This window comes from Nilaparvata lugens, chromosome 3, assembly GCF_014356525.2.
Source record: "Nilaparvata lugens isolate BPH chromosome 3, ASM1435652v1, whole genome shotgun sequence".
NCBI classification, from domain to species: Eukaryota; Metazoa; Arthropoda; class Insecta; order Hemiptera; family Delphacidae; genus Nilaparvata; species Nilaparvata lugens.
Window position 1 is genome coordinate 62,650,635 of NC_052506.1, and position 27,466 is coordinate 62,678,100.

Here is a 27,466-nt window from a genome sequence, read left to right on the forward strand (position 1 = left end):
CGGTTGTTAAAAAGTTTGGGTTAACAAGTTTTTCTAAAAACCATCGGCAAATACCAGCACGGGGAATACAGTCTCGTGGCAATAGAGTATGAACTTTTTGGAGGTGGTATGGATGTAATTATTGCTCTTTTAGTATCCTCCAAATAATAGATCGACTGACATTAAACTGCACTGACAATTCTCTCGTGCTCTTCTCTTGATGTTCATAAATTTCATTAAGAGCTTGTTCTTCTAACTCAACAGTCATAGTAGATCGGGGTCTGCCTGCATAAATGTGCTCTTTGGATATCAAAGAACATGTTTCAGACAGACGTTGATGAATAGTGGCAAAAAACCTTGAACTTAGACATACTCGGTTAGGAAAGTTCTCTTGATACAAACGTCTTGCTTCAGTACTATTACAGAGTCCCATACCATACATTTAATGCATGTCAGCTAATTCGGAGTATGAATAATGCCTAAAATTACCTGCCATTTTTTAAAAAGTTGACACTTAACACAAAAGCGAAGTGAAATGGTTACAAATAACTGGTTAATAGATTAAACAAAAAACACAGCGTGGTTACAGTGGGCCTAACTTACAGTTTGTTGTTTTGTTCAACAGTGAGCTAAAATATTTTTATGAAAATAATTCGGAGTATGAATAATGCCTAAAATTACCTGCCATTTTTTAAAAAGTTGACACTTAACACAAAAGCGAAGTGAAATGGTTACAAATAACTGGTTAATAGATTAAACAAAAAACACAGCGCGGTTACAGTGGGCCTAACTTACAGTTTGTTGTTTTGTTCAACAGTGAGCTAAAATATTTTTATGAAAATAATTTGCAGCTGATGATTTCTTTTAATATTTTCTTATTTAAGACAAAATAAATCAGCTGTTATTTAAATCCATATTTATTTGCAATCAGCTACAACCTATGAGTTATTAGTTCTCTCCTCATAAAACAGCAAATTTTTGTGGTGTAATGTACTACATAAGAATACATTTTATTCAAATTTATTTAAATTTAGTTTACACAGCTTACATAATTTGAAGTGGAAATTGGACTTTTTGAAGTGAAAGTGAAATCTTAACCTTATTCTTTTTGACACTTGTATTTGTAAAAATTTGGGAGAAGACAGTTTTGGGCTATGCCTGTTGTCTTCTCCCAATCATATTATATTTATTATAATTATGATCTGTAATGACAATGGAATAAATAAATAAATAATTCTTTTCAGAATTAAATTCTCTACAATTTTTTTTGAAAAATTATTTGTTTACTGGTCATTAAAGAAAGTTATTGGGCATCAAACATAGAAGTCTGTGTTTTTCTACTTAGATTTTTTGCATATTTCAACTTTTTTCTCAAAAACTACTCACACTACAGCTTCCAGACTAGTTTTATTCAATTTTTATGATATTTTTCCATATGAATTCAGCATAAGTTTTTCAAAAACTAGTCCACAAACAATTCAGCATCGGTGTATTTCACCAGAGGAACTGAATTCCGGGCGAAATCTTTCACCCTGTATAGCTCGCTAATGAAGCGTTTATGGATATATGTTTATAAGAACTTTTTTTCTTATTTTTACCTCTACTATTACGTATCAAATTGTTTTACCATAATTAAGAATCACCCTGTATAAGTTGATCAAGTCATACTTGAATTGAGATTGAGTTCAACAGGTAATTGAGTTTAACGGTAGCGTTAGCCTCATGAAATGTTGAAGTTCTGTACTTTTTGACGGCATATTATTCTCAAGATACAAATTTTATCATAGCTACATACATAAGCCATAAAAGATATGCAACAATTCTATTTAGAAGATATGCAACATTACTTTTACTTTTACAGTTTTACTTTTGGAAACACAAAACAGATTTGATCCCAAAACTGTTTCCTATTTCAATTTACAGACAAACCATTCATATGTAACCATTTAAATTTCCTATAGTGAGGTCCATGTTATAATGGCAGTATTTTATTAACTTTCGTGTTGCTATCCTTGTCTATCATTCGACAAAACACATACTAGTATCGTTTTCTAGCTCCACAACGTTGCCAAATCCGTTTTTAACAATGTGTGAATAAATAATCAAGGCAGACAAACGACAACGCTGTTTTCCTATCTTTATCTACTGCCATTATAACGTGGACTTCACTACATATATGCATAGATTAGTATGTTTCATTATTTTATTGAAGAATAAATCATTCTCCAGTCCAAAGCAAAAAACAAATAAATTTTGAATTTAGTCCAGTCACTATATACATTGGTGCATGCAATTTATATTGTAGTTCTGATTTTTTAAATATATTTATTTGGGAACATGAGAGAAATCCAGAACCAATTTCTTCATGCAAAATTTCCTTGTGCTAGATACAGGATGGCCCGAAAACCTTGTATTTTCGGCTCATTTTCCAGTTTTCAGCTATTTCTGCCAAATCTCGTAATTGGACAGAAAAATTTGTTCTTGCCTTTTTTTTAGATTATAGAATTTTGAATGAAATGAGATCATTCGAAACTCTCTATCTCCCAAGAGTACTGAGTTATGATTTTTCAAAAATGAATGGAATTTGAAGAGAAAATCAATTTTGATGAATTTTAGTTTTTGATCAACAATATCTTCCGATTGTTACCATTTAGATGTATAATTCAAAATCCCTCAAGGCGTACTCTTGTGCTCTACAATCTGAGATTGGGTAGAGCGCTCTATCTCATATAGATTTCCAGGTACACCTGACAACGACCTGACCTGACGAGTTCCGAATGACCTCATTTTATTCAAAATGTTATTATCTAAAAAAAGGCAAGAACAAATTTTTCTGTCCGATTACGAGATTTGGCAGAAATAGCTGAAAACTGGAAAATGAGCCGAAAATACAAGGTTTTTGGGCCACCCTGTATCTAGCACAAGGAAATTTTGCATGAAGAAATTGGTTCTGGATTTCCTTATGTACCCAAATAATATATTAAAAAATCAGAACTACAATATAAATTGCAAGCACAACCTCTTTTTTATGTCTATATTGACTGGACTAATTGGGAAATAGTACAAAAGTCTAATATGGACAAAATCTAAAACAACTCAATTGTCAGGATTTCTACTGGAAATCTACGGTTGAAGCAAAAATACCCTTTTTTAAAAACGTAACACCTTGTACTATACTACAAATTAAAATCTGAAAAAACTCAGTTTGAAGGATGTTATCTAAGTAGGACCATAGAGAAAAGATAGCATAAGTAGATATCCCCCCCATTGTACAGGGTTTATGTTCCAAAATTCACTGTTAACTAGAGCCGATAGTCATACTATATTTTTCGTGAAGCAATGTGACGCTGGTAGTCTCTCACACTGTGCCGTTCTTACACTTTCACCTGGTCAAAACAGTAACAGAAGACAGTAGTTGTCTGCGATCAGCTTGAGTTATTAGAAAAATAGGCTTGATATTTTGAAAATAAACGAACTGTACCATGGGGTATCTTTTTTTGTAGCATGGGGTAGGACATTGTAGCAAGGCAAATGAAATTATTGATTGCTTACAGAGGCGATCCTGTCGCTGGAGCGGCTGACTGGCGACACCGTCAGCGACCGTCCAGACGGTGATGTTGTAGAGGTGGCCGGGCGTGAGGCGGTGGAAGGTGACCTTCCACTCGGTGTCATTGGCCAGCTTCTCCTTGACGGGGGTGTTGGCGTCCGACAGCGAGAATCGATACAGGTCAAAGTGCGAGGCCGTCTGCGGGGTCGGCGTGTAGCGCAAAGTCACCGAGTCGGTCGCCTGCTGGTTGTTCACCACCAGCACTTCTGACGTGATCAGCGGCACTGAAATTCACCACCACTCAACTCGTTATAATTCAACTTGAAAAAGGTTAAACTTATAACTCAAGGTTATAAAAGGTTGCCATGTACTTCCATTAAAAAAAGCTTGCTCCTTTTATAATACAGTTTTATCAACTGAATATTACTTTAGACCTATTAATTTATTTATTAGCAACAGTTGCAGAACAGAGTTGAAATTACTATCAACTTACAACTGAGGAAACCTATACGATTGTCCAGCAATAATTGAGAATTTGAGATACAAATACTCATAACTAAGATTGCTAAGGCTGGCCACTAACGGTAGGACATGCATGTTTATCATGCACAGCACACACACATGTTCATCATGCTTGTTTTGTCATCAGCGAGAGGCTTCTAACATAAAATGAACAACCAATAACAATAAATAAACCACTGATAAATTACAGATTATAATGATAGAAAAATAATTTAACCTCAAATAGAGCAGCGAAGAAAAAATAAACATAAAAAAATCGGAGATACAAAAACCTAACCTCAAACAATTTTGCTCGAAGCCTTTCATTGTGATGACGCAACAATGTATGACGACATGCATGTATCATACATGTCCTACTCTTAGTGCCCAGCCTGAGATTAAAACAATTTGACAATCAATTTCCAACTAAAAGTAATGTGAATTGTAGCAAAATTTATATACCAAAATAACATTCCAATTCATGTTGTCCGAAATAACAGTAGCCTACTTCTAATCTAAAAATTATTATCACTTATTCAATAAAAAATTATTTATTTAGTACAGTATGATGATAGGTAGTATATTATTTTAGTTTATGGATATTTTATAATTTATTATACAATAATATTACGATCATGATGTTTTAGAATACATTTATGATATTCCCATTACACTACGTACATTAATTTTTATATATTTATTTTATCGATAGTGTTGCAATGATAAAATAGACACAACTCGATATTTTCAAAATCGCTTGTTTATTAAAACAATTTGAGATACAAGTTTCGGTTGCTACACTATTATCAATCTCTAGTGAACTGAAAACTTAAACGTTGAACAGCAGAATATATTATAGTGTGTAGCACCCGAATTGTTAGTATCTAGTTAGCATCTCGAATTGTTTTTTAATAAATCAGTGGATTTAATAATATCAAGTAGTATTTAATATGGATATTTAGCACATCACCTTCTCAACTACCTGTCAACAATGAGCTCAGTAACTTACTGGTTCTAGCAGTGAGCGACGTGATATCGCTGTCCAGGTGGTAGGATGTGGTGTGAATCTCGAATCGGTACTTGACTCCCGGCATGAGGTCCTCGACAAGGGCGCGCACAGACCTGCCTTCCTCACCGATGGTGCTTCCTCCGGACATATTCTTCGTTTTCACATTGTCCTCTTCGACTCCGAGCTCTGCCCACGTTATTACAAACCACTCGATGCGTCCCTCTGGCCTGGGGAATTCCAGCGTCACGTTTGTCGAGTCAATCAACGGAGCTATGCTAGTCACTGGATTCGGCCCTGAAATTAAGCACAAATCATTACTCTAATATCATCGTAAACAAACTACAGTAGTACTCGAGAACTGAGTTCATTAGAACAATTTAAGGAAGATCAGAGAGAAAAATGTACTTTTTTATAAGTAGTATAAATTGAATCATTCTAAGAAGCATCAAGCTGATATTTAATACTATTCTATATAAATCTTGAGACAACTAGAATGCGATAGCTTTTGAATCCAATATATACACACCTAAATGAACCGACCGGTCTCTCTTATAGCTACTTGTACCTATACAAAGTAGGATGGGCAGAAAACTTAGATTGAATTAATAATCATGTTTTAAAGTTGATAATGGAAGAGAGCCCAAAATTAACAAATAATGGGTTAATGGCTAGAAGCTTCAAATGAATAAAAGGCTTCTAGTACTTAAAATTATCACAATTACAAATATTATTGAAAAACTGCTCTATTAGAATATTTATTCGCCATTGAATACAATACAGTACATTAGGCTACCTAATATAAAAAAGACAATCTACACTGTCCAACAAGACATATCAGAATCAAAATAATCATCAAGACTATAAAATGCTCTGACCTTGAGCCAATGTGACACTACTGTTCTGTATTTTAATTCTGATAATTCTCTTTAGAGTTAACTTAATAAAAATGAGGAATTGCTGGCAGTAGTGGCTTTTACTTACTGACTGTATGATTGACCTGTTGAGGGTGGTTGCTTTCCACATTAAAGCTCACAGTATTCACTTGAATCATGTACTTTTCGCCAGGTGTCATATCTGCTACTTCAGCCTCGGTCGAGCCTCTCACTGAAGGCAATTTCACCCATGTCTCATCGTCCTCAGTGCGGTATCTACAAATTCATCATTCTTATGTGAGTATTCTATTGTGAGTATAGCTTAGTTTGTTATATATTGAAGAATTATTTATTCAAACTTATTTTACTCGCGGATATATATATTTAATTTGACGTTTCATGATTAATTAAACATTCACAGGAGAGAAATTTCAGAAAATGACAATTTAATGAATTCAGTAACTTTGTTCAGTAGATGAGAATTCAGTGAATTAAGAAATTTATCTCAATCAGATAATGTAGTCAAAGATGCAACATAGGAATTCGTTGATTTGCTTGAATATAAATGAATTATGAAAACGAAACACAAAATAATAATATGAAATTCCGCTCATTCACAAAACTAAATACTATCCAGCAAATCAATTTCTTCTGTAACGAGTCTTTCTTCTGCAATAACAGTTATGCTGTGAATGACTGGACAGCTTACAAGTACTGGTAAGAAGAATTACTCAAGAAATCCAGTAATTAATATAGGATGCATTTAAATTTCTAATCAACCGAAGTGTACATGTGAAAAATAACTTCTTCGAAAAAATCTTTTAAAGAACAAAAATTAATAATCAAAAATGAAGGATGATTAATATGATAAACGCTACTATCCTTACCTTATAGAATATTCGGAAAATACTGTGTCCTCTGGCTCATTCCACCGCACTACCACTGAGTTACTAGTCACCTTCTCTATAGTCAGATTCTTAGGGGGATTTGGAACTGAAAATAATAAAAGTAAATTATATCAACAGAGTGAATAGCATACAAATGCAGATAATCAATTGAGATGTGAGCAATAAATATCCATGAATATTATTTATTTGTGGATACAATTACAGATCATATGAATTAAGATTGGGAAAGAACAACAGGCTTGGCCCAAAACTATTCAACTCCCAAATTTTGATGACGAATAACATGTCCAAAAAATAGGTTACGTTTTTACTGTTAAACGTTCAAGCTAGAAATTTTTAATTTAGAAGTATTACGTACAACACCAAATTATAGTCTAATATTATACTCAATAATCACCGCACATTGAATAAATTAAGTTATTTCAGAAAATTCGAAGCCAAAAATGACAGTAAAATTATAGACATATTCATTCACCTACATAACTTGATAAAAATGAGAATGCCCTTCCTTTCCGAATCGTAGACATGGTTCGTGATTATTGTAAAAATAAATGTGATTAAATAAAATGATATTTCAAGAGTAGAAAGCAGCAAAATAGTTCAGTTTAGAAGAGGGTTGAATTGCTTAAGAGGAAACCGATGACACTAAGAACTGGACGAAAAAGTAAGCTTTGACATGCTACATTGAAAAAGAGAAAAAACGTTGTTTGTTGATTGTGAATTTGAACTGACAGACAGCTTGGAAGTAGTCATGCGGTTCGCTGCGCAGCCCATGGCTGATGGCGAACACCTTGATTTGGTAGCCTGCGCCCGGGTAGAGGTTGGACAGAGTCAGCTTGTAGTCCGTGGTCATTGTAGTCACAGCTTCAGAACTTCCTGTAATTGCAATCACTATTTTTCAGGCGTCTGAATTTTAGAACAACGAAAACTGACATGGAAATTGAGAGAATTGAGTGATTTCAAAACTTTCAACGTATCAAATAATTTAAACTAATTGATTTATTGATTTTTACCATCCAATATATGATAGTCATCAAAATTATAATTATTGAAAGAACATTAGAAACTAAATTAACCAATTCAAAAGTTATAAATTATACTGTTATCTTTTTTGCAGTGCATAACTTTTCTAAAGAGGAGGAATTGTCTTTGTTGCAGTAAGTTGTTTGAATTAGTATAGGGTAATTCCAAAATAGTCATTTTTTCTTATCAACTGAATAAACAATATGCAATAATACATTGTAAGAATATCGTTTTCTTTATTTTTTTTTTTTTGTAATCAGAGCAGCCGAATCCTTTTTGTGTTCTACAGATTATTGATAGTTGAATGTGTTATTCTACATAACAATAACTTACAATAAGCTGAATAAAACGTTTTCACTCTACCTGTATCATTCCTAATGTAGACAACTTCAAACTTATCTTGACGTGAGTTAACATCAGACTTCCAAGAAATGTTGAGTCCATGCTCGATTGGTTTCAGATCTTCAATTATTGGTGATGATGGTTCTGAAAAAATACAATAATTGGAATTTGTTCACTTTCTACTAAATAAAAATACCTAAATAAGGTAAATGATTGGAAGAAATATTTCAATGAGTAAGGGTTAATTTTTCTATTATCAGATGGTCAAATCAAATTAATAGCTAGAAATCTGGATCATTTCGAAAGAACATTTTCATTTGAATATAAAGTAGATGATTCTCAACATTAATATATTAATTAGAATAATGAGACTTAGGCCCGGTTTCTAGGAAACTTATTAAATCTAATGATCCATCGAAATTCCAAATTTCATCACTAAAGCCTCAGTTTTAAAACATTGGAGATGTTTTTTCATTTTATTCTACTGTAACTTATTATACAGCAATACGACCGATATTATAAAGAATTATGTTGGAAGCAAACCTCTTACTGATTCTACTATTGGAGAATCAATATCCAACCTAAGCGACCAGCCTTTCATTAATATCAAACTTTCCAATAACTTAAGAAAGTAACAATTGGAGAAAAAAAGCAGTACTGTACTTACTTGTAGCTTGGTAGATGGTGGATTCATTGCTCTCAACTTGATTTGATACAGCCTGTACAGTTATAGAATAATTCCTACCAGACAGAAGAGATTTCAGAACCTGGCTCGATTCTTGTGTGAACATCGAGTAACTGTCTCCATTCAGAATTTCCACCTCAGCGTAGCTTACCTACAATAATAATATAATTAACAAATTTAAGAATTATAATTAGTATAATTCAAGTAATGACGTGCACATAAGCTTTTTAGTTGTGTAGGGGTAATGAAATGAGATGATGATTCTGATAAGAAGCTAAACAAACTAGGAATCAGAATATTAACAATTTTAGACACCAACACCAAAAAACAAAGGCACTCTTTGGCCGCTGGAAGGAGTTGGTCCAAATCAAATATTGAATATAACACATATATTTTTGTTTAGTGATTGCTTGATTGATCTGCTTACAGGAAAAGAGAAAATTGATTATCTTATTTTTTATTGTTTACGATTAAATAAAATAACAAAAACTTACCATTGATTTATTAAAAACGTAAAATATTAGCTGATTATAAAATAAATCACTTATTAATAGATATAATCATAGAATAAGCATACATGAGTGTTGTTAAGTTTTTTGGTAAGGGTCTGGTCTGAACTGAAGAATATTATACTACAGAATTTATCTTTATTTGTAATTACATGTTCAAAATTATTTTTATGGAAGAACAATCTTCATTTCTGATATCTCCATTCGCTTTTGTTTGCCCTATTTAGCGAGTGGTAATGCTAGTTAGTTGCTCAGTGATTTATAGCGAAAGGAAATTTGAGGTTTGCATGGAAGGAAGGAATTCAAGTTGAACTAAATGGATGTGATTTCATCAATTATAGATAAGAAATGACACTAACAAGTCATAAATAACTTGTAAAATTCGAAAATACTCGTCTAACCATTCAAACTAATGCAGCTACACAATTCGATCAACTGCAATTGATTAGTTCCAAGACAACTAGTAGAGGAATACTTCATAATTGGCTAATCAAATAAATAGCAGTTTCTTGACACTTATTAGGAAAATCTAACGTCAAATTTAAAAGAACAATGACGATAATTTACACTTGAAATTTATCATCATTACAAACAATTTCCTATTTCTTCTTTTATAGTAACTTACTGCAATCCAAATGTAGGGCGCAACAGCAAATTGAGCAAGCCTGCATATAACTTACTTGCCTGTTAGTCTTTTAGTTTAGTATCCTATCAACTGAGAATAAAATGATACATTCATAATATCACTATGTTATTCTTATCATCTTTTAATTGCTAGAAAAGTTCGTTCATCAAACTAACCAGAAATAATTCAAATTCATTTTATTGAGCCAAAAACAATACACATACAGGCCAAGTCAAAACATCAAAATAAATGACAGAATAACAATGTACTATAATTAAAAAGTTGAGCAAATAACTATGGTAATAAAAAACATTCATCATACAACAGCAACACAGAAGTCAAGTGCTATCATTAAAAATTCCAGAATGATTGTACATATTGTAGACAAGGTTGGGTTTTAGATTATTGGAAGTGATTATTTGAATCGATGAAACCTGCAAGATTATAAACTATTGTTAGGTGAGAATGGTTTATGAATTCGTTTCTTACCTTGTAAATTTCTTGATAGCTGGCATTGTCCGGCACCCACGTGACTGTCACATCTCCAGTGTGCTCATCGATAACCGATTGCAACTCACGAACAGGTAACGGTTCTACAGAAAAATTCAACAATAAATAATCAACATATCTTAATAATGAAAAAACAAATATGAAAATGTAGAATTTCAAATAGTTGAAGTAATGATTTACCTATTGTAAAAATCTATAATTTTCCTATGAAGTTGGAGTAATTGTTATAAACTGAGCTACTTAGTTGCATTCAGTTAATTAGAAACGGAGTAACTTAGAAACTATACCTATAAACTCAGTTACTAAAAAATAATACTCATCGGGGATTGAATTAAAAAAAAAATCAAATTGAAAATAGCATGTGGCATTTGTTCTCTATGTTAATCCAAAATCTACTAAGCATTACAAATTTAATTAATTGACATGGAAATTTTTTTTTATAAGTATCACAATAGTCATAAAGAGTGGATAAGTTATAAATTTAACAATGAATAAGAAGGAAAAAGTTGAAACCAACTTTCACATAAATTAATTTCTTCTGACACCAAAGAATATTATACCACAGAATAGATGCTGTATATAGATAATGTATACTGTGATTATACTATATGGTGCATTACTGTATATTTTATGTTATACTATATGCTAAATTGTGATAGATTTTCTTATTAAAACAGCATTTATATGAAAAAGCTGGAAGCAATTACATCCAAGTATGTTTTATATAACTGAAATTAGTCATATTCGTGAGAAGGTTTAAACCTAATATGGAAAGTGCGAACTAGCATAATACTCACTAAGGGTAACATTGACAGTAGCAGGCCAACTGGTCACTTTTCCAGAGACAGTCTTGGCCAACACCTGATACGTGCGGCCGGCCTCCAAATTTTCACGAAACTCCCACTCAGTCGGTTCGTCGCGATTCCTGAACACAGGCACTGGCGGCCCTTGTCTTCTGATGTTGATCATTATCTGGTACTTATCGAACTCGCTGTGCAAATAATATGTACGTTTCAACTAATGGATGTCAGTAATAATAAAAATGGAGAAATAAAATGTATTCTATTCTAATATTCACATGATATTATTGAATAACGTAAGTTAATTAAATAAAACTGAGCTCACATTAGAACTTAAGGATGTGCAAAGGCTAAAAAATAAACTTTCTACTCGTGATATTTTCCAAAGTTTTTCGATTTGTATATCATCAAGCTATCAAAATGAAAAAGTTTTCTCAGGAAAATATTTTTTCCGATCATTACTTTTTGAGATATGAGCGCCTGAAGTTTGAATTTTTGGGACACAACATTTCAAATTTGGTAAGATATAAATCCATGAGATTTAGAGGATGGATTCTCCATGGTATTGTTGATCTAGTGAAACAAAAACTTTCTGAAATTATCAATTTTGGAAAAAGTTATTCAATTTACCAAAAATAACCCAACTAAAAGTTGTTTTTTGGTTATTTTCAGTAAATTGAATAACTATCTTAAAAATGGATATTTTCAGAAAATTTTTGTTTTACTAGATCAAAAATACCATGAAGAATCTATCCTCTAAATATCATGGATTTATATATTACCGAATTTGAAATGTTCTGTCCCAAAAATTCAATCTTAAGGCGCTCATATCTCAAAAAGTAATGATCAGAAAAAAATGTTTTCCTGAGAAAACTTTTTCATTTTAATAGCTTGATGATATACAAATCGAAAAACTTGGAAAAATATCACGAGTAGAAAGTTCATTTTTAGCCTTTGCACAGCCTTAATACAATCATTAACATTGGACTTCAACTTGAAAAGCAGTCAAATTTCTTAATACCTGTCATTCAATTATAAATACCTTTCCCATAAAAACAAAATTAAAATTATATGAAACCAAGACTCATCAAACATAAATTGATGAATTGAATTTAGAACAAAGATTTAAATTTAGAACTAAATTAAATCCGGGATTCATTTTCAACTACTGTACAGGATTCAATCTCATTTTAATAAAACGATAATTCTAAATTGGAAGAAATTATCAGATTCACTTGAAAAAACAATGAAAACATAATATTTTTACAATAAAAATACACTACTTTTTATTGAATTTATATTAGGTATCTATAAGCATATTTGAAAGGAAAATAGTAAGTTGATATCAGTTACCTCAAGCCTTTTGGTGGCTCCCAAGTCACTTTGAAACTATTCGACGTGACAGAATTTTTGTCAACTGAAAAAGAGAATGGCCTCAGTGGAATAGTGCGGTACTGAGCCTTGGTTGGGAAGGACGTTTCAAGGTCACTCACTGTCTGCACAGATATATTATAGGCACGACCTGAAAAAATTAAATAAAAGAGCATCGATAAATATAATGATATTGCTTACTTATTTTGTTAATATGAGCAGATACGTTTTAGACAATATAAGAACAACATTAATTATTATTGAACTCTGTATTTCCATTTGAAATACTAATTTAACATGATCTGAAATGTCTAAAAACTGAATAAGCTTATTAGTCAAAATTGGTCGAAATGTTCACAGATATGGAAGCCCTTCTACTCATGCATAATTCACTCTTCTTCAACATAATTACAATAATAAAAAAACAATACATAGACAGAAAAAAACATTTCTATGTTAGAGCTACAACAATACTACTACAGTACAATGGAAAACATAAAATAAACATAACTACAAAAAGGAATAACGATGTAATGTGCTTGAAATATTGACATTCACTGGAGAAAGGGAAAACATTGAGCTGATCTCATTATTGAATATATTGAACAAATGTTGTTTTAGTATTTAACTAGAAAATGTTAAAATCTCGTTTGTCTGAATTATCAAGATTAATCGAACAAGTTATTAGTTAAAGATATAAGTTTAAATTGTAGTGAGGAAAAACAAATGTGACTTCACAGACCAATAGGTGTGGAATTTGAATGAACTTGTAACAACAAATGAAGTAACACAGTAACTTACGGACATTGGTAATCAAATTCAAATTCAATTTATTTACAGCTAACTATATAAAAAATTGTAAACAAGGCAAAGTCAGAGTATATAGTCATACAAAGTTTTGTACGAGTAGTCATTTAAATAGTTTGAATCAATGTGATCGGTTAGTATTGTAGGTATAGAAAGAATTAAACCAATGGAAATAGCACAATGGCAATTTATCACAAAGCGACTGTAACAGAAATTGTGATTTTTGAAAATGTACTGCAAGTGAAATGTCTTACCGGGAACGAGTCCTTTGAAAGCTGCTTGCGCCGGACCGGGCGGGTCACCATCTTTCTCCACATAGAGAACACTTTCTGGTGCATCCTCTGGATCTATAGACACTTTGTAGTGAGTGTAGATGTTAGCTGGATACGAAGGCTGCCACAATACTAGAAGCGTCGTTTCATTTCTGAACCACACTATAAATTTGCCAGGGGTGTTGGGCTCTGTGGAGAAATAATATTTCTCAGCGTTAATCACATAATTAAATATACGATAGCAACAAATATAGAGACATTATCGTATTCTGATGAATCTTTCATGCAATAAGAAAGTTGATGTCATGAGTATAGAATATTTCTCCTATCATTCCTGTATGACCAACGTTATAATGAAGTAAATTATTTATTATATTAATTTGCTTGATAATTTTAATGAAACTTATAATGGAAGACAGTATTGAATATTTGCGATATTAAATAGAGAGCGATTAATTGAACCATCATTCTGGATTTCCAAATTATGTAAACAAGGAAAACTCTAATAAATCATAAATTTCAATTAATAGGTATTCGGTTGTTGTGAAACTAAAAAATACATGAATAGATATTTCTTTGGAAGGCGTTCACTTGCACACAAGTGTATTTTAGATAATGTTTGATTGACATGTGAGAGCTTACATTTTGAATGTGTGCTTTGATAGAATAAAGGCGATAGTTCCTTGAGACAGTCTGAAAAAAGAGTTTTAAAAGCTATACGAAAAATAGCAAATTCAATGGAAAATTGACAATGTTTACGAAAACGCAAATGAAAAAGGAAAAGGAACTACGTAATAATTAATCTTACTTGTTGTGAAATTTCGGGAGACATAGACAGCACTTTCCTTGTTATCATAAACTGTAAAAAGCTGCACTTGGTAAGTTCCTCCCGGTGTCAGGTCTCTCAAAGTGTATGGACTGGCATTGTCGGGGAGCATGATTGTCCTCGGTTCCACATTTTGTTCAACCAAAGGTAAAACCTGGGAAAAGAAGCAAATTGGCATTGTAAAACGTGGAACGGTTCCAACCATCAAACGGCACATAGAAACATTTCTCCTTTCAAATTTTGCAACAGCTCAGATGGACCTGTCAAAAGATCAGATCTTACAAGTAACCTAGGAACAAGTCACTAATATGATTTAAACCTATACTGGCATGAGATTTGCAACTCTTCGACTAACGTGTGGATAATTTTGGTAGGAGGAAATAATTAGAACATGGATGAATATTTTGATGAAAACAGCAATCATGATTATTAAATCATCTTTTTGCAATACTTCGGTATTATTTACTCACCGACTTCGGTAAGAATTGAAATTTTTAAAAAGGTGCTTGATGCATCGTACATGTTTGAAAGCATGTTGCGATCAATAATCGTACAGACTCCAAATTCTTCAGAGTTCAAACTGTTTTGACACTACCACATCAACTATTTCTTATTATTGCCTTTTATAAACGATAAGGCCAATGATGACGCTGTCTATGATGTAAATTTACATTCTGTGACAATGAAGAACATTTATTTATTTACTTCTCTTTGGTGTTCCAAAGTTGTTAGCCCCAACAGTAATAAAAGATCTAGAGCATAAGGCGACATGTGAAAATGACATTCTCACTGCGTACCAATTGAATTATTGGCATTAAAGCATACTTCAACATCAAACCAAAATGATCGGGGGAGAAAAAAGGGCGAGCTATGAGCAACTCTCCCGAATTTACTTTGAATAGCCTAGTCTGAAATAAGGTCAGTTCTTCACTTTCTCACAATCTCCTGTTCAAAAATATAAATTATAAGTGAACTAACCTTCATTTTGAAGCCAGTGTAGTGGCCTAGAGCAGGTGGATTCCATGTTACTTGAGCCGTTTTACCGACTCGCACATTCACTGTCAAATTGGAAGGAGGGTCCGGATCTGTTGGAAGACAACAAGTCAACATTGTTACAAGCAATCAGATAAAACAACCAAATATTGCAGAAGAACAATTGATATAGATACTATTGCTTTAAACCAATATGAAGTTAATAGAATATTTTACCCTGATAAACCCATAACTTTAAAACTGGAAGAAGCAAGTAATTAAAATCAATTACCATGAGAAAATCTATAAATTTTCAACCAGAATATTATAACAATATTAACTTTTTGGTTAGGGCTACTCTTAATTATCAAGAAATAGCCTAAAAAATAAAAATCTAAGTAACCTTTTTAATTGTTTTTGTCATTTTCAAGTGAGCAATTCTCTTATCTGAATTTACTCTTTTCTAATAAAATTAAAAAAAAAAAATACTTAAAAATGACATTAATGTTGAAACATGTTTTGAGTAAAAATTATAAAAAAGGGTACTTGGATTTTTATTTTTCATTTCTTGATACTAGAACAATATAGTATATTTTATGTAAAACAATTTTCTAAGAGTGCAGGCTTGCAATAATAACTTTATCTAATATTATTTCCATTTATGGTCTTTGAATAACACCTGTAGCACTCCAAACCCCTTAATATTAAAAGACAATTAGGAATAAGCTGGTGAAAAGTTGAATATGGACGGTACAAAATAATACAAGGGGCATTCAATAAGTAACGAGACAAATTACAAATTTTCAAGAATGGCTAAAATGATCCATAATGAAAATTTCATGACATGAAGTTGGCAACCTTGCAATGACATCTGATCAGTGGTTCTATCGTATTTCGTAAACATAATTGCAAAATGACTCAGTTAACTATGGCGAGTCCCCTAGAGAATTGCACCATGGAAGAGCAACTTGCCGTGATCAGATTTGACTGTTTGTCTTTTTGACTCTAGATCATAATAGTGGATCCATGTTCCATCACACGTTACAACTCTTTTGAAAAAAAAAACATTCTCCTTCAGTCGCATACCGAGTTTTCAACTGTTGACTGATTTGGAGCTGGGTTTCTTTGTGAGTGTCCATGAGTTGTCCATGCACCCATCTTTCACAAGTTTTGTTGTACTGCAGCTTGTTGTGAATAATGTTATAGACCGTTCCAACACTCCTTTTCCACTTATAAATTCACTAGTGATACGCCTATTGTCCCGAATCAACGAATAAATTCGAGATTCGAGAGAGGAAGCCCCAACTTTAACTGGTCGTCCACTGCGTTGATTGTCACAACTTTTGTACAGCCACTTTCAAACTGTTCTACCCATATTTGTAAACGTTTGAACGATTCAAACAATGGTCTCCGTACACTTTTAACATTCTTTTGTGGATTTCACTACCTTTCTCACCTTCTGCGACTAAAAATTTGATCACAGGCCGTCGTTCTTCCACGGTGCAATTCTCAAGCGGACTCGCCATTGTTAACTGAGTCAATTTGCAATTATGTTTACGAAATACGATAGAACAACTGATCAGATGACATCGCAAGGTTGCCAACTTCATGTCCTGAAAGTTCTATATGGATCAATTTAGCCGTTTTTGAAAATTAGTAATTTGACTCGTTACTTATTGAATGACCTCGTATTTCATATCATACCAAGCTACTTATCAAATGAATATCAAGATGAATAAAGCTCTGGAGCTAGGGATCGGATTATTAACAGAGTTAACGTAGAATACCATCCAGTACAAGACTAAGAGGATAACCACCATCCGACATTTAGAATCATCCAAAATATCTAGCACATGGAAACTACAAACGAGAATCGGAAAATTCAATTTATTAAAAAGTGATAAAGTTTAGATAGAAAAATTACTTTTACCATCATGCAAGTTGAATGAATAACAGTAACAGCTTCTTAAGTCTTCAAAAAAGGCAACTTGACCAGTTAACCAAAAGAAATGGTTTATCAAATGGTTTGTTCAATAAATAATCGTCAGAAATAAAAAAATAAATACGAATTTAATAGCGCGGTTTCCTTAAGTTGAGCAAAAAACAAGAGCCTTTTTCTTAGAAGTGAACGTATGTTTCCTCATGATGTATAAAACAATAACAAAAGTGACGTCGTAAAGAACTTTAATGTTCAAAAGAAATTTAAGTGGTCAGTGAACTTGGATATTGTAAAACACATGAGAACGAAAAGATATACTCTTTTTAGTTTTATGAATAATTTGCATCAAACCTTTACAGGAAATATTTTAGATTATAAGTCCCACGACGTGCAGATTGAATGTGGTAAGAAACATGCTGTTCATGACCTTGAAAAGACAAGGGCCAATATTCAGAATAACGTATTGGAGAATAGAGCTCATAGGTCCGAAATAATGCTCTACGAAGAATAGAAGTTTCCTTGTTGATAATGATAGCATTTAATTTTCGAACACATTACAAAAGCACATGAGCGAAATGTTGTTTCCAGCACGTATAATGGTTCAAGATAATAGTAATTGTGCACAGCTTACCAGTTATGATTGAAGCAGTCCACGTCAACCAATCATGGAGACTGGAATTGGAATAATAAAGATAGAACTCGTACTTAGTGCCGGGAAGTCCATCGGAAAAGTTGATAACATCTCGAACGATGTCATGGGAAGATATTGTCGTATTGGGAGGAGGGTTTCCAATACGAGGTGAGTAGTCCAGTCGGTACGAGCTGTTGTCCTGACTTAGTTTGCTCGGAATCTGAATAACTAAATCGGCGGCATAGCAGTCCTGTAACACAACAAAAACTCAACATTAGTATTCTTGATATTAAATTTAATAAATAATACTTTTGAAATTAATATTTACAAAGTATTATAAAAATTGTTCCACTCTGATCACTCAAAAAAAGACATATTTGTAGGTAGATGACATTATTATTTAATTTTGGTGAATACTAGTTAACTTGAATAGTTATGTAGTTGAATTCCTTGATACATTTCTAGAATATGTGTTAATATAGCACAGTATTCAAGCCCTACAGCTTCAAGCACAGTATTACCTATTGCGTTCATTATTTTGCGTGACAACACTATCTATCGACAATGGGAACTGAAAAACCATGTTCAAGCCAATGCGAGTAGAATTGAAACGCAGTAAAACGAATAATTTATTAACTCATCAATATTAGGCTAGTGCTTTGAGTTAATTAATAACCGAATTTAATCAACTCCACGTTTTATTCTCCAATTGCAATGACAGCCTATTCCATTTTACATAGATTGAATGAAATTACAAAAAAGTTCATTGTCAGAGGAATATGAATGATACATTATTAGAAAAATACATTGTTGTACTAAAGGTAAAGTTGTAATTGCAAAACAAATACTTCATATAGGGTAATATCAAGTATCTAACTGAAAGACAGAATAATGTTTGTAAAACAAAAGATGGTGCAAAAGATCGAAAGCATATTTGTCGCTGTATCACATATTTTTGTGAAAAACGAGACAGTTCGCAGCAGTATAGTATTCGTGTGGATGTAGTTTTCCAAAGAGACGAGAATATGCTAATAGACATATGAGAATTGAAATGGAAAACCTTGCCTAATTACTGAGTCATTTTTGTTCACTTATATTCCTTTTGTTACTTGACACATGAAAAGGAAAACAAATTTACACTGATTAGGAAGATGTGGTTTTTTGAGAATTTTAATTTGGAGCCAACGTTGGTGAATAGCTACACTGCGCGAATTCTTTCTACTACATGATCCCGGTTACAAACACTCATACAGTATTTATTGACCAAAGCGAAGCTGAGGTCTTAGTTTCGACTCGATCGGCTTTTGTCTGTTTGTTTGTACCGCAGTTACAGTCGCAGTTATTGTCCGATTTGGATGAAATTTGGTATACAAGTTCTTTAAAACAAGGCGCAGAAACGTATGTGTAACGATTTTTGATAAGACCTCCGTTTTTTTGTAATTTGATAAACCGCAGACAAACCTCCTTCCAGAAAGTTACTTATCCGTATCTAGCGTCGTTATTTTGCAAAATACAGCAATTTTTATTCTTTTCAAAGTGAAAGATCATTGTATTTACAATATGTTAAGAGTAAATCTTTCCCAAAATAAATATAAGTAAGAACATTTGCTCTCATTTTTTGTAATAGAACTAGTGCCGCTCTAAAATGAGCTGTATTGTAGAAAACGTCTCACTTGACTGCACAATTTTTTCCCTTTCAACACGAAATTTCCCTGTTTCATACTAATAGTTTCTGGAAAACTATTAGCTTTTGTTTTTCTTTTTAGTATGAGATCTGAAACCGAGTTGTGAGCATCTAACATTCTGCATATCATAACAAGCCATAACATTAGAACAACTTTTCATCAAAATTAAAACCATCATTAGCAACCTCCTGTCAAACACCAACAAACCTATCTTATTTAGAATAATTTTCTGTCTCACTATCGTCTGTGAGACGATTCATCTTATAAATTGCTTACTGCATATTCCATTTCTCCGTCAGTTGACCAATATCTTATAATTAATTATTAAAAAAGTTGTAATATAGGTTAATATTGTAAATATGGGGACAATGTGAAAGTACCTCCTCAAAAGAAATTTATAAGTCCGATGTCCCTGGAAACATTGTCACTAGCATTTTCAATGGGAAAAATGATAGATGACATTGCTAAATCTTCACAATATACTGTACTTTCATAATGGCCCTTCACACCAATTTGAAAGTTGTATTCATGAGCGAGGTCTACTGTTCGCAGAACTACTAGTATGATAAAGTATAATAGGGCAATATGAATAAACTCAGTAATTATTACTGGGGTAGGGGTTTACGCCGAATTAGTAGGAGTGAATGCAACTGATGATTAATAAAGATTTAATATAATTGTTTTTTCTATAGAAATCAGACGTAGCAGAATTCTAATTTTGGAAATTTACTACAGTGATTGGAATTTTTTAAGGTTTGGTTGTAATTTTCAAGGTTTATAAGAGATAGAATAGAATGACGATTAATGAAATCAGTTACAATAATTAAAACCTATTATTGAATAAATGGCCATATCACAATATATGAATGAGAGGCTTAAGTTAATATATTAACATGTCTTCTCTTTAAAAGGATGACTGACACTATAAGAAAATTTAACTGGCATGTTCAAATATCAATATCATCAGTATACTTGAAAAAATGAATCAATTTTCCATGCAGTTTACGTAGAATGGGTATGTTTAGAAAATTAAAGATAAGATTTGATTGGAAGAGCTGTTGTGTTCCAAAAAGATATACATCGAGTTGATTCTCAATGTTTAGAGTTTAGACATAAAACAGAAATGTCATAATATAGCAAAGTTATCTACAACCAATGGCAGTACAATAACTATTTGATGACTCACAGTTTAGACTGATATAGTGCGGCATTTCAACTCTCCAAATTAGAAGCCATCGAACTTTCTATCTTCAATAAAGAACAAAATATTTAATATAAAGGATCTATGTGCCTATATAAAAGAAGTACATTATTATGGTAATTGACAGAATAGAGTTTGTACCAAATAAAAAGACTGAAATAAACTAAACTGTAAATCTACTCATTTATGCTTCTTTCGCTACCGAAAGTGTGAATAGCTTCGAATGAGATTGAGAAACAGATAAAAACATCATTCAATCTACAATCCCTTCTTTTGAGATTGGAATTGGAGAATTTAATCAGTTGTCGATATTCTAAAAAGTTAAGAACACTTGGACTTTCGCGTACAGTATCACCTTTCTTGAAATATTTTCATTGATTATTTTGAGAAAACGCAAAAATATTTAAAGAATCAATAGATTTTTTATTTCGTTTGAATAATAATTATCATAAAATAATATGATTATATAGAACTTTCAATTACACATGGAAGCCTGGAACACTGCTTAACAATGATGACCTCTATAGCTACATACAATAGAAAGAAAGATTATGACAGCATTTCATCTATGCTATTGTTTTGAAATACGCGTTGCGTTACTATGCATTGGTGGTGCTCTCAAATGAACTTTGGTTAAAGAGAAAAGTATATTTAAACTCTTGCAAGTAAAACTACAGATCTACCAGTATGTCCTCCTTCCAAGAAAACCTGGACTTCAAGCAGATAGAAATTAATGATTGATCTCAAGAATTACCAAGAATTACATGTATACATAATCTAAGTAGATTATATAAACATAATTTAAAATAAATTGTATTGCACTTGTATAATGCACTTCACAAATAAATGAAAATGAGGGTTAAGTCAAACCTAAAAGCTACGCTTCAGTGCAACAAGAAACCTTTTTACTTAACAAACCCTCCATTACTTATAAGAATTTGCTTTGTTATTGCAAAAAAGAATATGCCCACATTATGGAAGTTCTCAACATGTACAATTGAACTATAGAAAATAATATCTATTCTATCCAATAAGTATTTACTTTTAAGTTCGATACAGTATACTTGTCACTCTCAACACTACCAATTATGCTTAGGCCTATCATACTATCAGAAGGGTTTGATATTTTCAATTTATTGATAAGCTTATGTCCAACTATATTGGAAGATGGTTAGAATTTAGGTTAGAATATCACAGTATAATAATCAAGTGAATGATGAAAAAAATATTTACAAAAATTCCAAACAAATTTTTCAAAATTGGAAACTATAAAAATTTAGTGATTCAGTTAAGCTGAAGCTTACAAAAGCAGACAAAAATAACAATAAAATATGGGCTTGACTACAAAAATATTCTTTGGGAGTAGTAAATAGTAGAAAGTTCAACAGACACCATGATGGAACTATTTTCAAGTTGAAAATTCTTAACGTAGCTATTCTACTGTACTGTATACAGCAATGCATGCAGCCTTGGAAGATAATTTGTTGGATAGGTCTCTGAATTGCAAGTGAAAAAAATGCTTTTCATGTGGTCTATTATTAAGCTGAAATTTCCCACACTCATAATCTACTCATTACATTTCATTTCCTCGCTAGATGTGTACTGTGATGTGATGCGATTTTTATGGCACTATTAACTTCAGAATGTGCGATGATTTCAGTACACCGATCGCAGATTTGCCGCAACAAACCAGAATATTTCCCTGTTTGAAAAATATGATTTTGTAAACAAGGTAAAAATGGTACATTACTGTAGAATAGATTTATTTATGACAAATCGAATAAAACTGTATTTATGATCGATTTATCTATTTTACTCTTCATAGATTATACATACAAACATTGTGGCCAAAGTTGAGGCAATAAGAGCCCCTCTTCCACTTCACAGTTCACCCACAGAATAGTTATATAGAAAAAATAGATCAAGATCAGAATTAAAATTGAAGATTTGCATTACTACCGTAATCATTCAATTATTTATCACGACGACTGATCAAAATCCTGAAATACATACGGTGACAGTTAGTGTTATTGTATCATGAACTGGATTTATTTACATGTTAACAAAAAAGAGTACAGTGCTTGTAAAAATTAAGGAGTTGCAACATTACAGCAACCATAATTTATTATAATACACTACCATTATTCGGCACTAGTTAAGATACAAAATGTATACTATTAGTTGGATGCACTGATGCACTGATGCACACGGTGCGGGTGCGACGTGTTGCCAATGTTTCTCATAATCAACTTCTCATAAAGGGAGGGACAAGACACGAGAACCTCCATCCAAAACAACTACGTTGCATGAGACGTATTGAAGCGCCTATTAAATCAACAAGCCCCAGAAAAATAATACCATTGGTTTTTATGGGACAGTTCAAACATTGGCTCCAAATATATGAACCCTAAAAGCAACTGTATCCTCTTTCTTTTTCCATTTCCACCCAATAGAGCAGCAATTTATTTCATAAGACAGAGCTTCAAATTGTAAATCTGACAAAATTCAAGAATTATTCAATAATTTCAAAGCATTGAATTCTTGAGATAACTGTCAATGCTTAATAAAACATAAATTTCGATATCTCTCTTATCTGTGAAAATTCTATATCAATTTGACACGAAGCAGTAGCCTACGATCAAATCCAACATCGATTATAATTATTTGATCAGTAAAGTGCACAATACAATGATCTAATGGTTAAAAAACCTGATGAATATCGAACGAAGTAAGTACGACTTGATTGTGAGTTACATTATTATTTATCTGGTGCCATAAAAATCAATCCAATCAACTATAAAACACTAAGATCGATTCATTGAGCATGCAAAATGCCTTTGCTATCTATCGTTGATCTAATTACATGCGCATGATCGCACGCGCATCATCACATCCGTAATGACATTCTTCAAATCTCTCTTAATTATTCCAAGACAGACCTGTGATTTCTCATTTAATTCACCTCTCCAAATAATACAGAAGAAAAATCATACTTTACAAAAATGTTCCTATTTAAATTTGTCAAAACGGTTTATATTAGATCTAAAAGTTGACATGAAATTTAGAGTTGAGGTTCAATTCGTTGAAACTGGAAATTGTATCTGATCACTAATTAATCACAGATTTGCCTTAATAATGGGTTCATTTATTCACTCATTTGAATCGTGAACCCCAACTGAATAATGTAATGACTATTCCCCACACTTAAAGATCCACCAATAGTACTCAACATACTAGGATGTGAACCAGGAAGATAATCATCTGTTCAACAGATGGTTGAATTTTATTCCCACCACTAGATGCAACTACACTCTCTAGTGCTTCCTGTATGAAACAGTCAAATAATCCAACTACAACAAGACAATAATCGACTACTTCATACGATACATGATGCATAAGTAACAGAGGTTTAGCCACAGGTCCAGATGGTATCAATCTTTTGATAACAGAAGATTTTCAACCATTGTAATTCAAAGATTGAACCAGTTTAAAACGGTTGTCACCGTGTTCGCGCTATCACTTGGATAAGTCAAGTTTCATGCACCTGCTTCTCCCGTTATAAGGTGACCACTCAGAATCAGAATCAGAATCAGAACTTTATTTGTCCCAAAAACATAATTACAATGACAAAAATGGTTATAAATGAAAAAAGTCAAATACAATATAAAATTAAAAAGAAAAATACCATTAATAGGATTATACATAACTATATTAAAAACGGGAAGTCCCTGCAAGGTTCGAGGAACCTGAGCGCAGAGGCCGAGTGTTCAATGCTTAACAGTACATGAAAATAATAATAATGGGATATTATTAAGAAATAGGGAAAAGAAAAAGTGAGTGAGGAAGGGAAGAGAAAGATCAGAGTGAAGGCATAGGGGAAAGTAAAGAATAGTTGAAGATTACATAAAAAACATGAGAAGTCTTTATACTTTACATAGTCAAAATTACATTGTTCGAGATTATCCATGTATGAATTTCAATTAGCAGTTTTCTATTCAATTTACTAGTGATAAAATGGTTAGGAATAACATTGATGAGCTTTGATACCTGATATAAAAATTGTTTTCTACAAATTGATAAAATAGTATCTGTAATTTGAAAGGTAATAGATGAGGGACGGAGGTTATATGGTGAAACACGCAGGTTGAAAAGATTCATATGTTTATTTATGTAGATGATTAAATTTTTTATGTAAAGCTGCCTGACAGTTAAAACATCTAGCTCACTAAACAGGTACTCACTTGGATAGAGTCTGGGTTTTCCCAATATAGCTCTTATAATGTGTTTTTGAATTACAAAAAGTTTCTCCAAGTGGTTTCAGTATGTTCCACCCCAAATTTTTATTCCATATTGCAGAAATGATTGAATGTAGGCAAAATATATGAGTCTTGAGATTTTTTTATTACCTACTAACTTGGCTGATATTACGGAATTTACTTATCCAATGTCTGAGTTTGTTACATGTACTATTGATGTGAACATCCCAACGCAAATGTTGATCAATCATTACACCCAAATATTTAACACGATGTTCTCTATTAAGCTTTGAGCATGTACAATTTATCCAATCAGATTCTTTGCAATTTACATTATGGATTTTAATGGAATCCAAACCTTGCGGCTGGCCTATAGAATTTGGAGAGAAAGACATGAAATTACTTTTTTCTATGTTCAATGTTAATATATGCTCATCAAACCAGGATTTTACTATAAGTCCGGATTCTGCTGCTTTTTTAGTATCCTCCCAATTCGCTTCACTGAATAACAATGAAGTGTCACCAGCAAAAGCGATTGAGACACCAATTTTTAATTCTAACTTGAGAAGATCATTAATGTAGATTAGGAAGAGAATCGGCGTCAAGACTGTTCCTTGTGGAAGACCGTAATCAGTGAGTTGTTCAAGGCTGGTTTTATTATCAATTTTGAGCATTTGGAATCTATTTTTTAAATAGCTCTTAAATAATTCAAGGGCTATTCCTCGAATACCCAACTCTTCCATTTTTATCAGAAGTTTTGAGTGAGGAATAGTGTCAAAAGCTTTAGCAAGGTCTAAAAATATGGCTATTGTTTTATTTTTGTTATTGAAATTTTCTGTAATTTTCTGTGTTAGAAGAGATATTGCATCTACTGTACTTTTTTTAGACTGAAACCCAAATTGATTTTTGTGAATTATATTATGCTTTAGGAGATAGCTAACTAAACGGTATTTTATTAACTTCTCAATAATTTTGGAAAAAGTACTCAACAAGCTGATTGGACGATAATTTGATGGATTAGAAGCATCACCTGATTTATGTAGGGGTATGATATTGGCCAATTTTAAACTATCAGGGAAAAAACCCTCCGCAAAACATTGATTTATTATCACCTTCAATGGTTTTATAATATGTGGTGGAATAGTTTTTAAAATCCTATTGCTAATATTGTCAATTCCTGGAGCTCAGTTATTGTTTAGAGAGTTTATTGTAGCAGTAATTTCATTTTCATGGGTAGGTGTCAAGAAGAAAGAGTTGTAATGCTCCACACATGAGTCCTTGAAATGATTACATGTTGTTGCAATGGGATTATTTGACTTCAATTTCTCAGCATAAAGTTTTCCTACGCGAGCAAAATGTTGATTTAGTGTATCAGCTTCTATTTTGGGAATTTTTTTAGTATGTCTTCTGCCTAACAATTCGTTTAAAGTTTCCCAGATTTTCTTAGAGTTGTTTATATTCTGATTAATTTTATTCTTATAATACTCACATTTATTTTGTTTGAATAATAATTATCATAAAATAATATGATTATATAGAACTTTCAATTACACATGGAAGCCTGGAACACTGCTTAACAATGATGACCTCTATAGCTACATACAATAGAAAGAAAGATTATGACAGCATTTCATCTATGCTATTGTTTTGAAATACGCGTTGCGTTACTATGCATTGGTGGTGCTCTCAAATGAACTTTGGTTAAAGAGAAAAGTATATTTAAACTCTTGCAAGTAAAACTACAGATCTACCAGTATGTCCTCCTTCCAAGAAAACCTGGACTTCAAGCAGATAGAAATTAATGATTGATCCCAAGAATTACCAAGAATTACATGTATACATAATCTAAGTAGATTATATAAACATAATTTAAAATAAATTGTATTGCACTTGTATAATGCACTTCACAAATAAATGAAAATGAGGGTTAAGTCAAACCTAAAAGCTACGCTTCAGTGCAACAAGATACTTTTTACTTAACAAACCCTCCATTACTTATAAGAATTTGCTTTGTTATTGCAAAAAAGAATATGCCCACATTATGGAAGTTCTCAACATGTACAATTGAACAATAGAAAATAATATCTATTCTATCCAATAAGTATTTACTTTTAAGTTCGATACAGTATACTTGTCACTCTCAACACTACCAATTATGCTTAGGCCTATCATACTATCAGAAGGGTTTGATATTTT

The 27,466-nt window shown here is 32.3% G+C and overlaps 1 protein-coding gene across 3 annotated transcripts in view; it reads right to left on the reverse strand.

The window, feature by feature from the left end:
• The window catches only part of LOC111049073 (tyrosine-protein phosphatase 10D), a 66,750-nt gene that overhangs the window by 31,946 nt on the left and 7,338 nt on the right, over positions 1–27,466 (reverse strand). For all 3 annotated transcript variants that reach the window (XM_039424295.1, XM_039424294.1, XM_039424293.1), the window contains exons 2-15: positions 18,129–18,378; positions 15,565–15,671; positions 14,569–14,740; positions 13,743–13,949; positions 12,664–12,832; positions 11,308–11,501; positions 10,490–10,593; positions 8,849–9,017; positions 8,203–8,325; positions 7,549–7,692; positions 6,796–6,901; positions 6,018–6,184; positions 5,037–5,330; positions 3,532–3,810 (exon numbers count right to left, since the gene is read on the reverse strand). In XM_039424295.1, the coding sequence (XP_039280229.1) occupies positions 3,532–3,810; positions 5,037–5,330; positions 6,018–6,184; positions 6,796–6,901; positions 7,549–7,692; positions 8,203–8,325; positions 8,849–9,017; positions 10,490–10,593; positions 11,308–11,501; positions 12,664–12,832; positions 13,743–13,949; positions 14,569–14,740; positions 15,565–15,671; positions 18,129–18,378 (2,485 nt within the window). The remainder of the gene's footprint in view (positions 1–3,531; positions 3,811–5,036; positions 5,331–6,017; positions 6,185–6,795; positions 6,902–7,548; positions 7,693–8,202; positions 8,326–8,848; positions 9,018–10,489; positions 10,594–11,307; positions 11,502–12,663; positions 12,833–13,742; positions 13,950–14,568; positions 14,741–15,564; positions 15,672–18,128; positions 18,379–27,466) is intronic.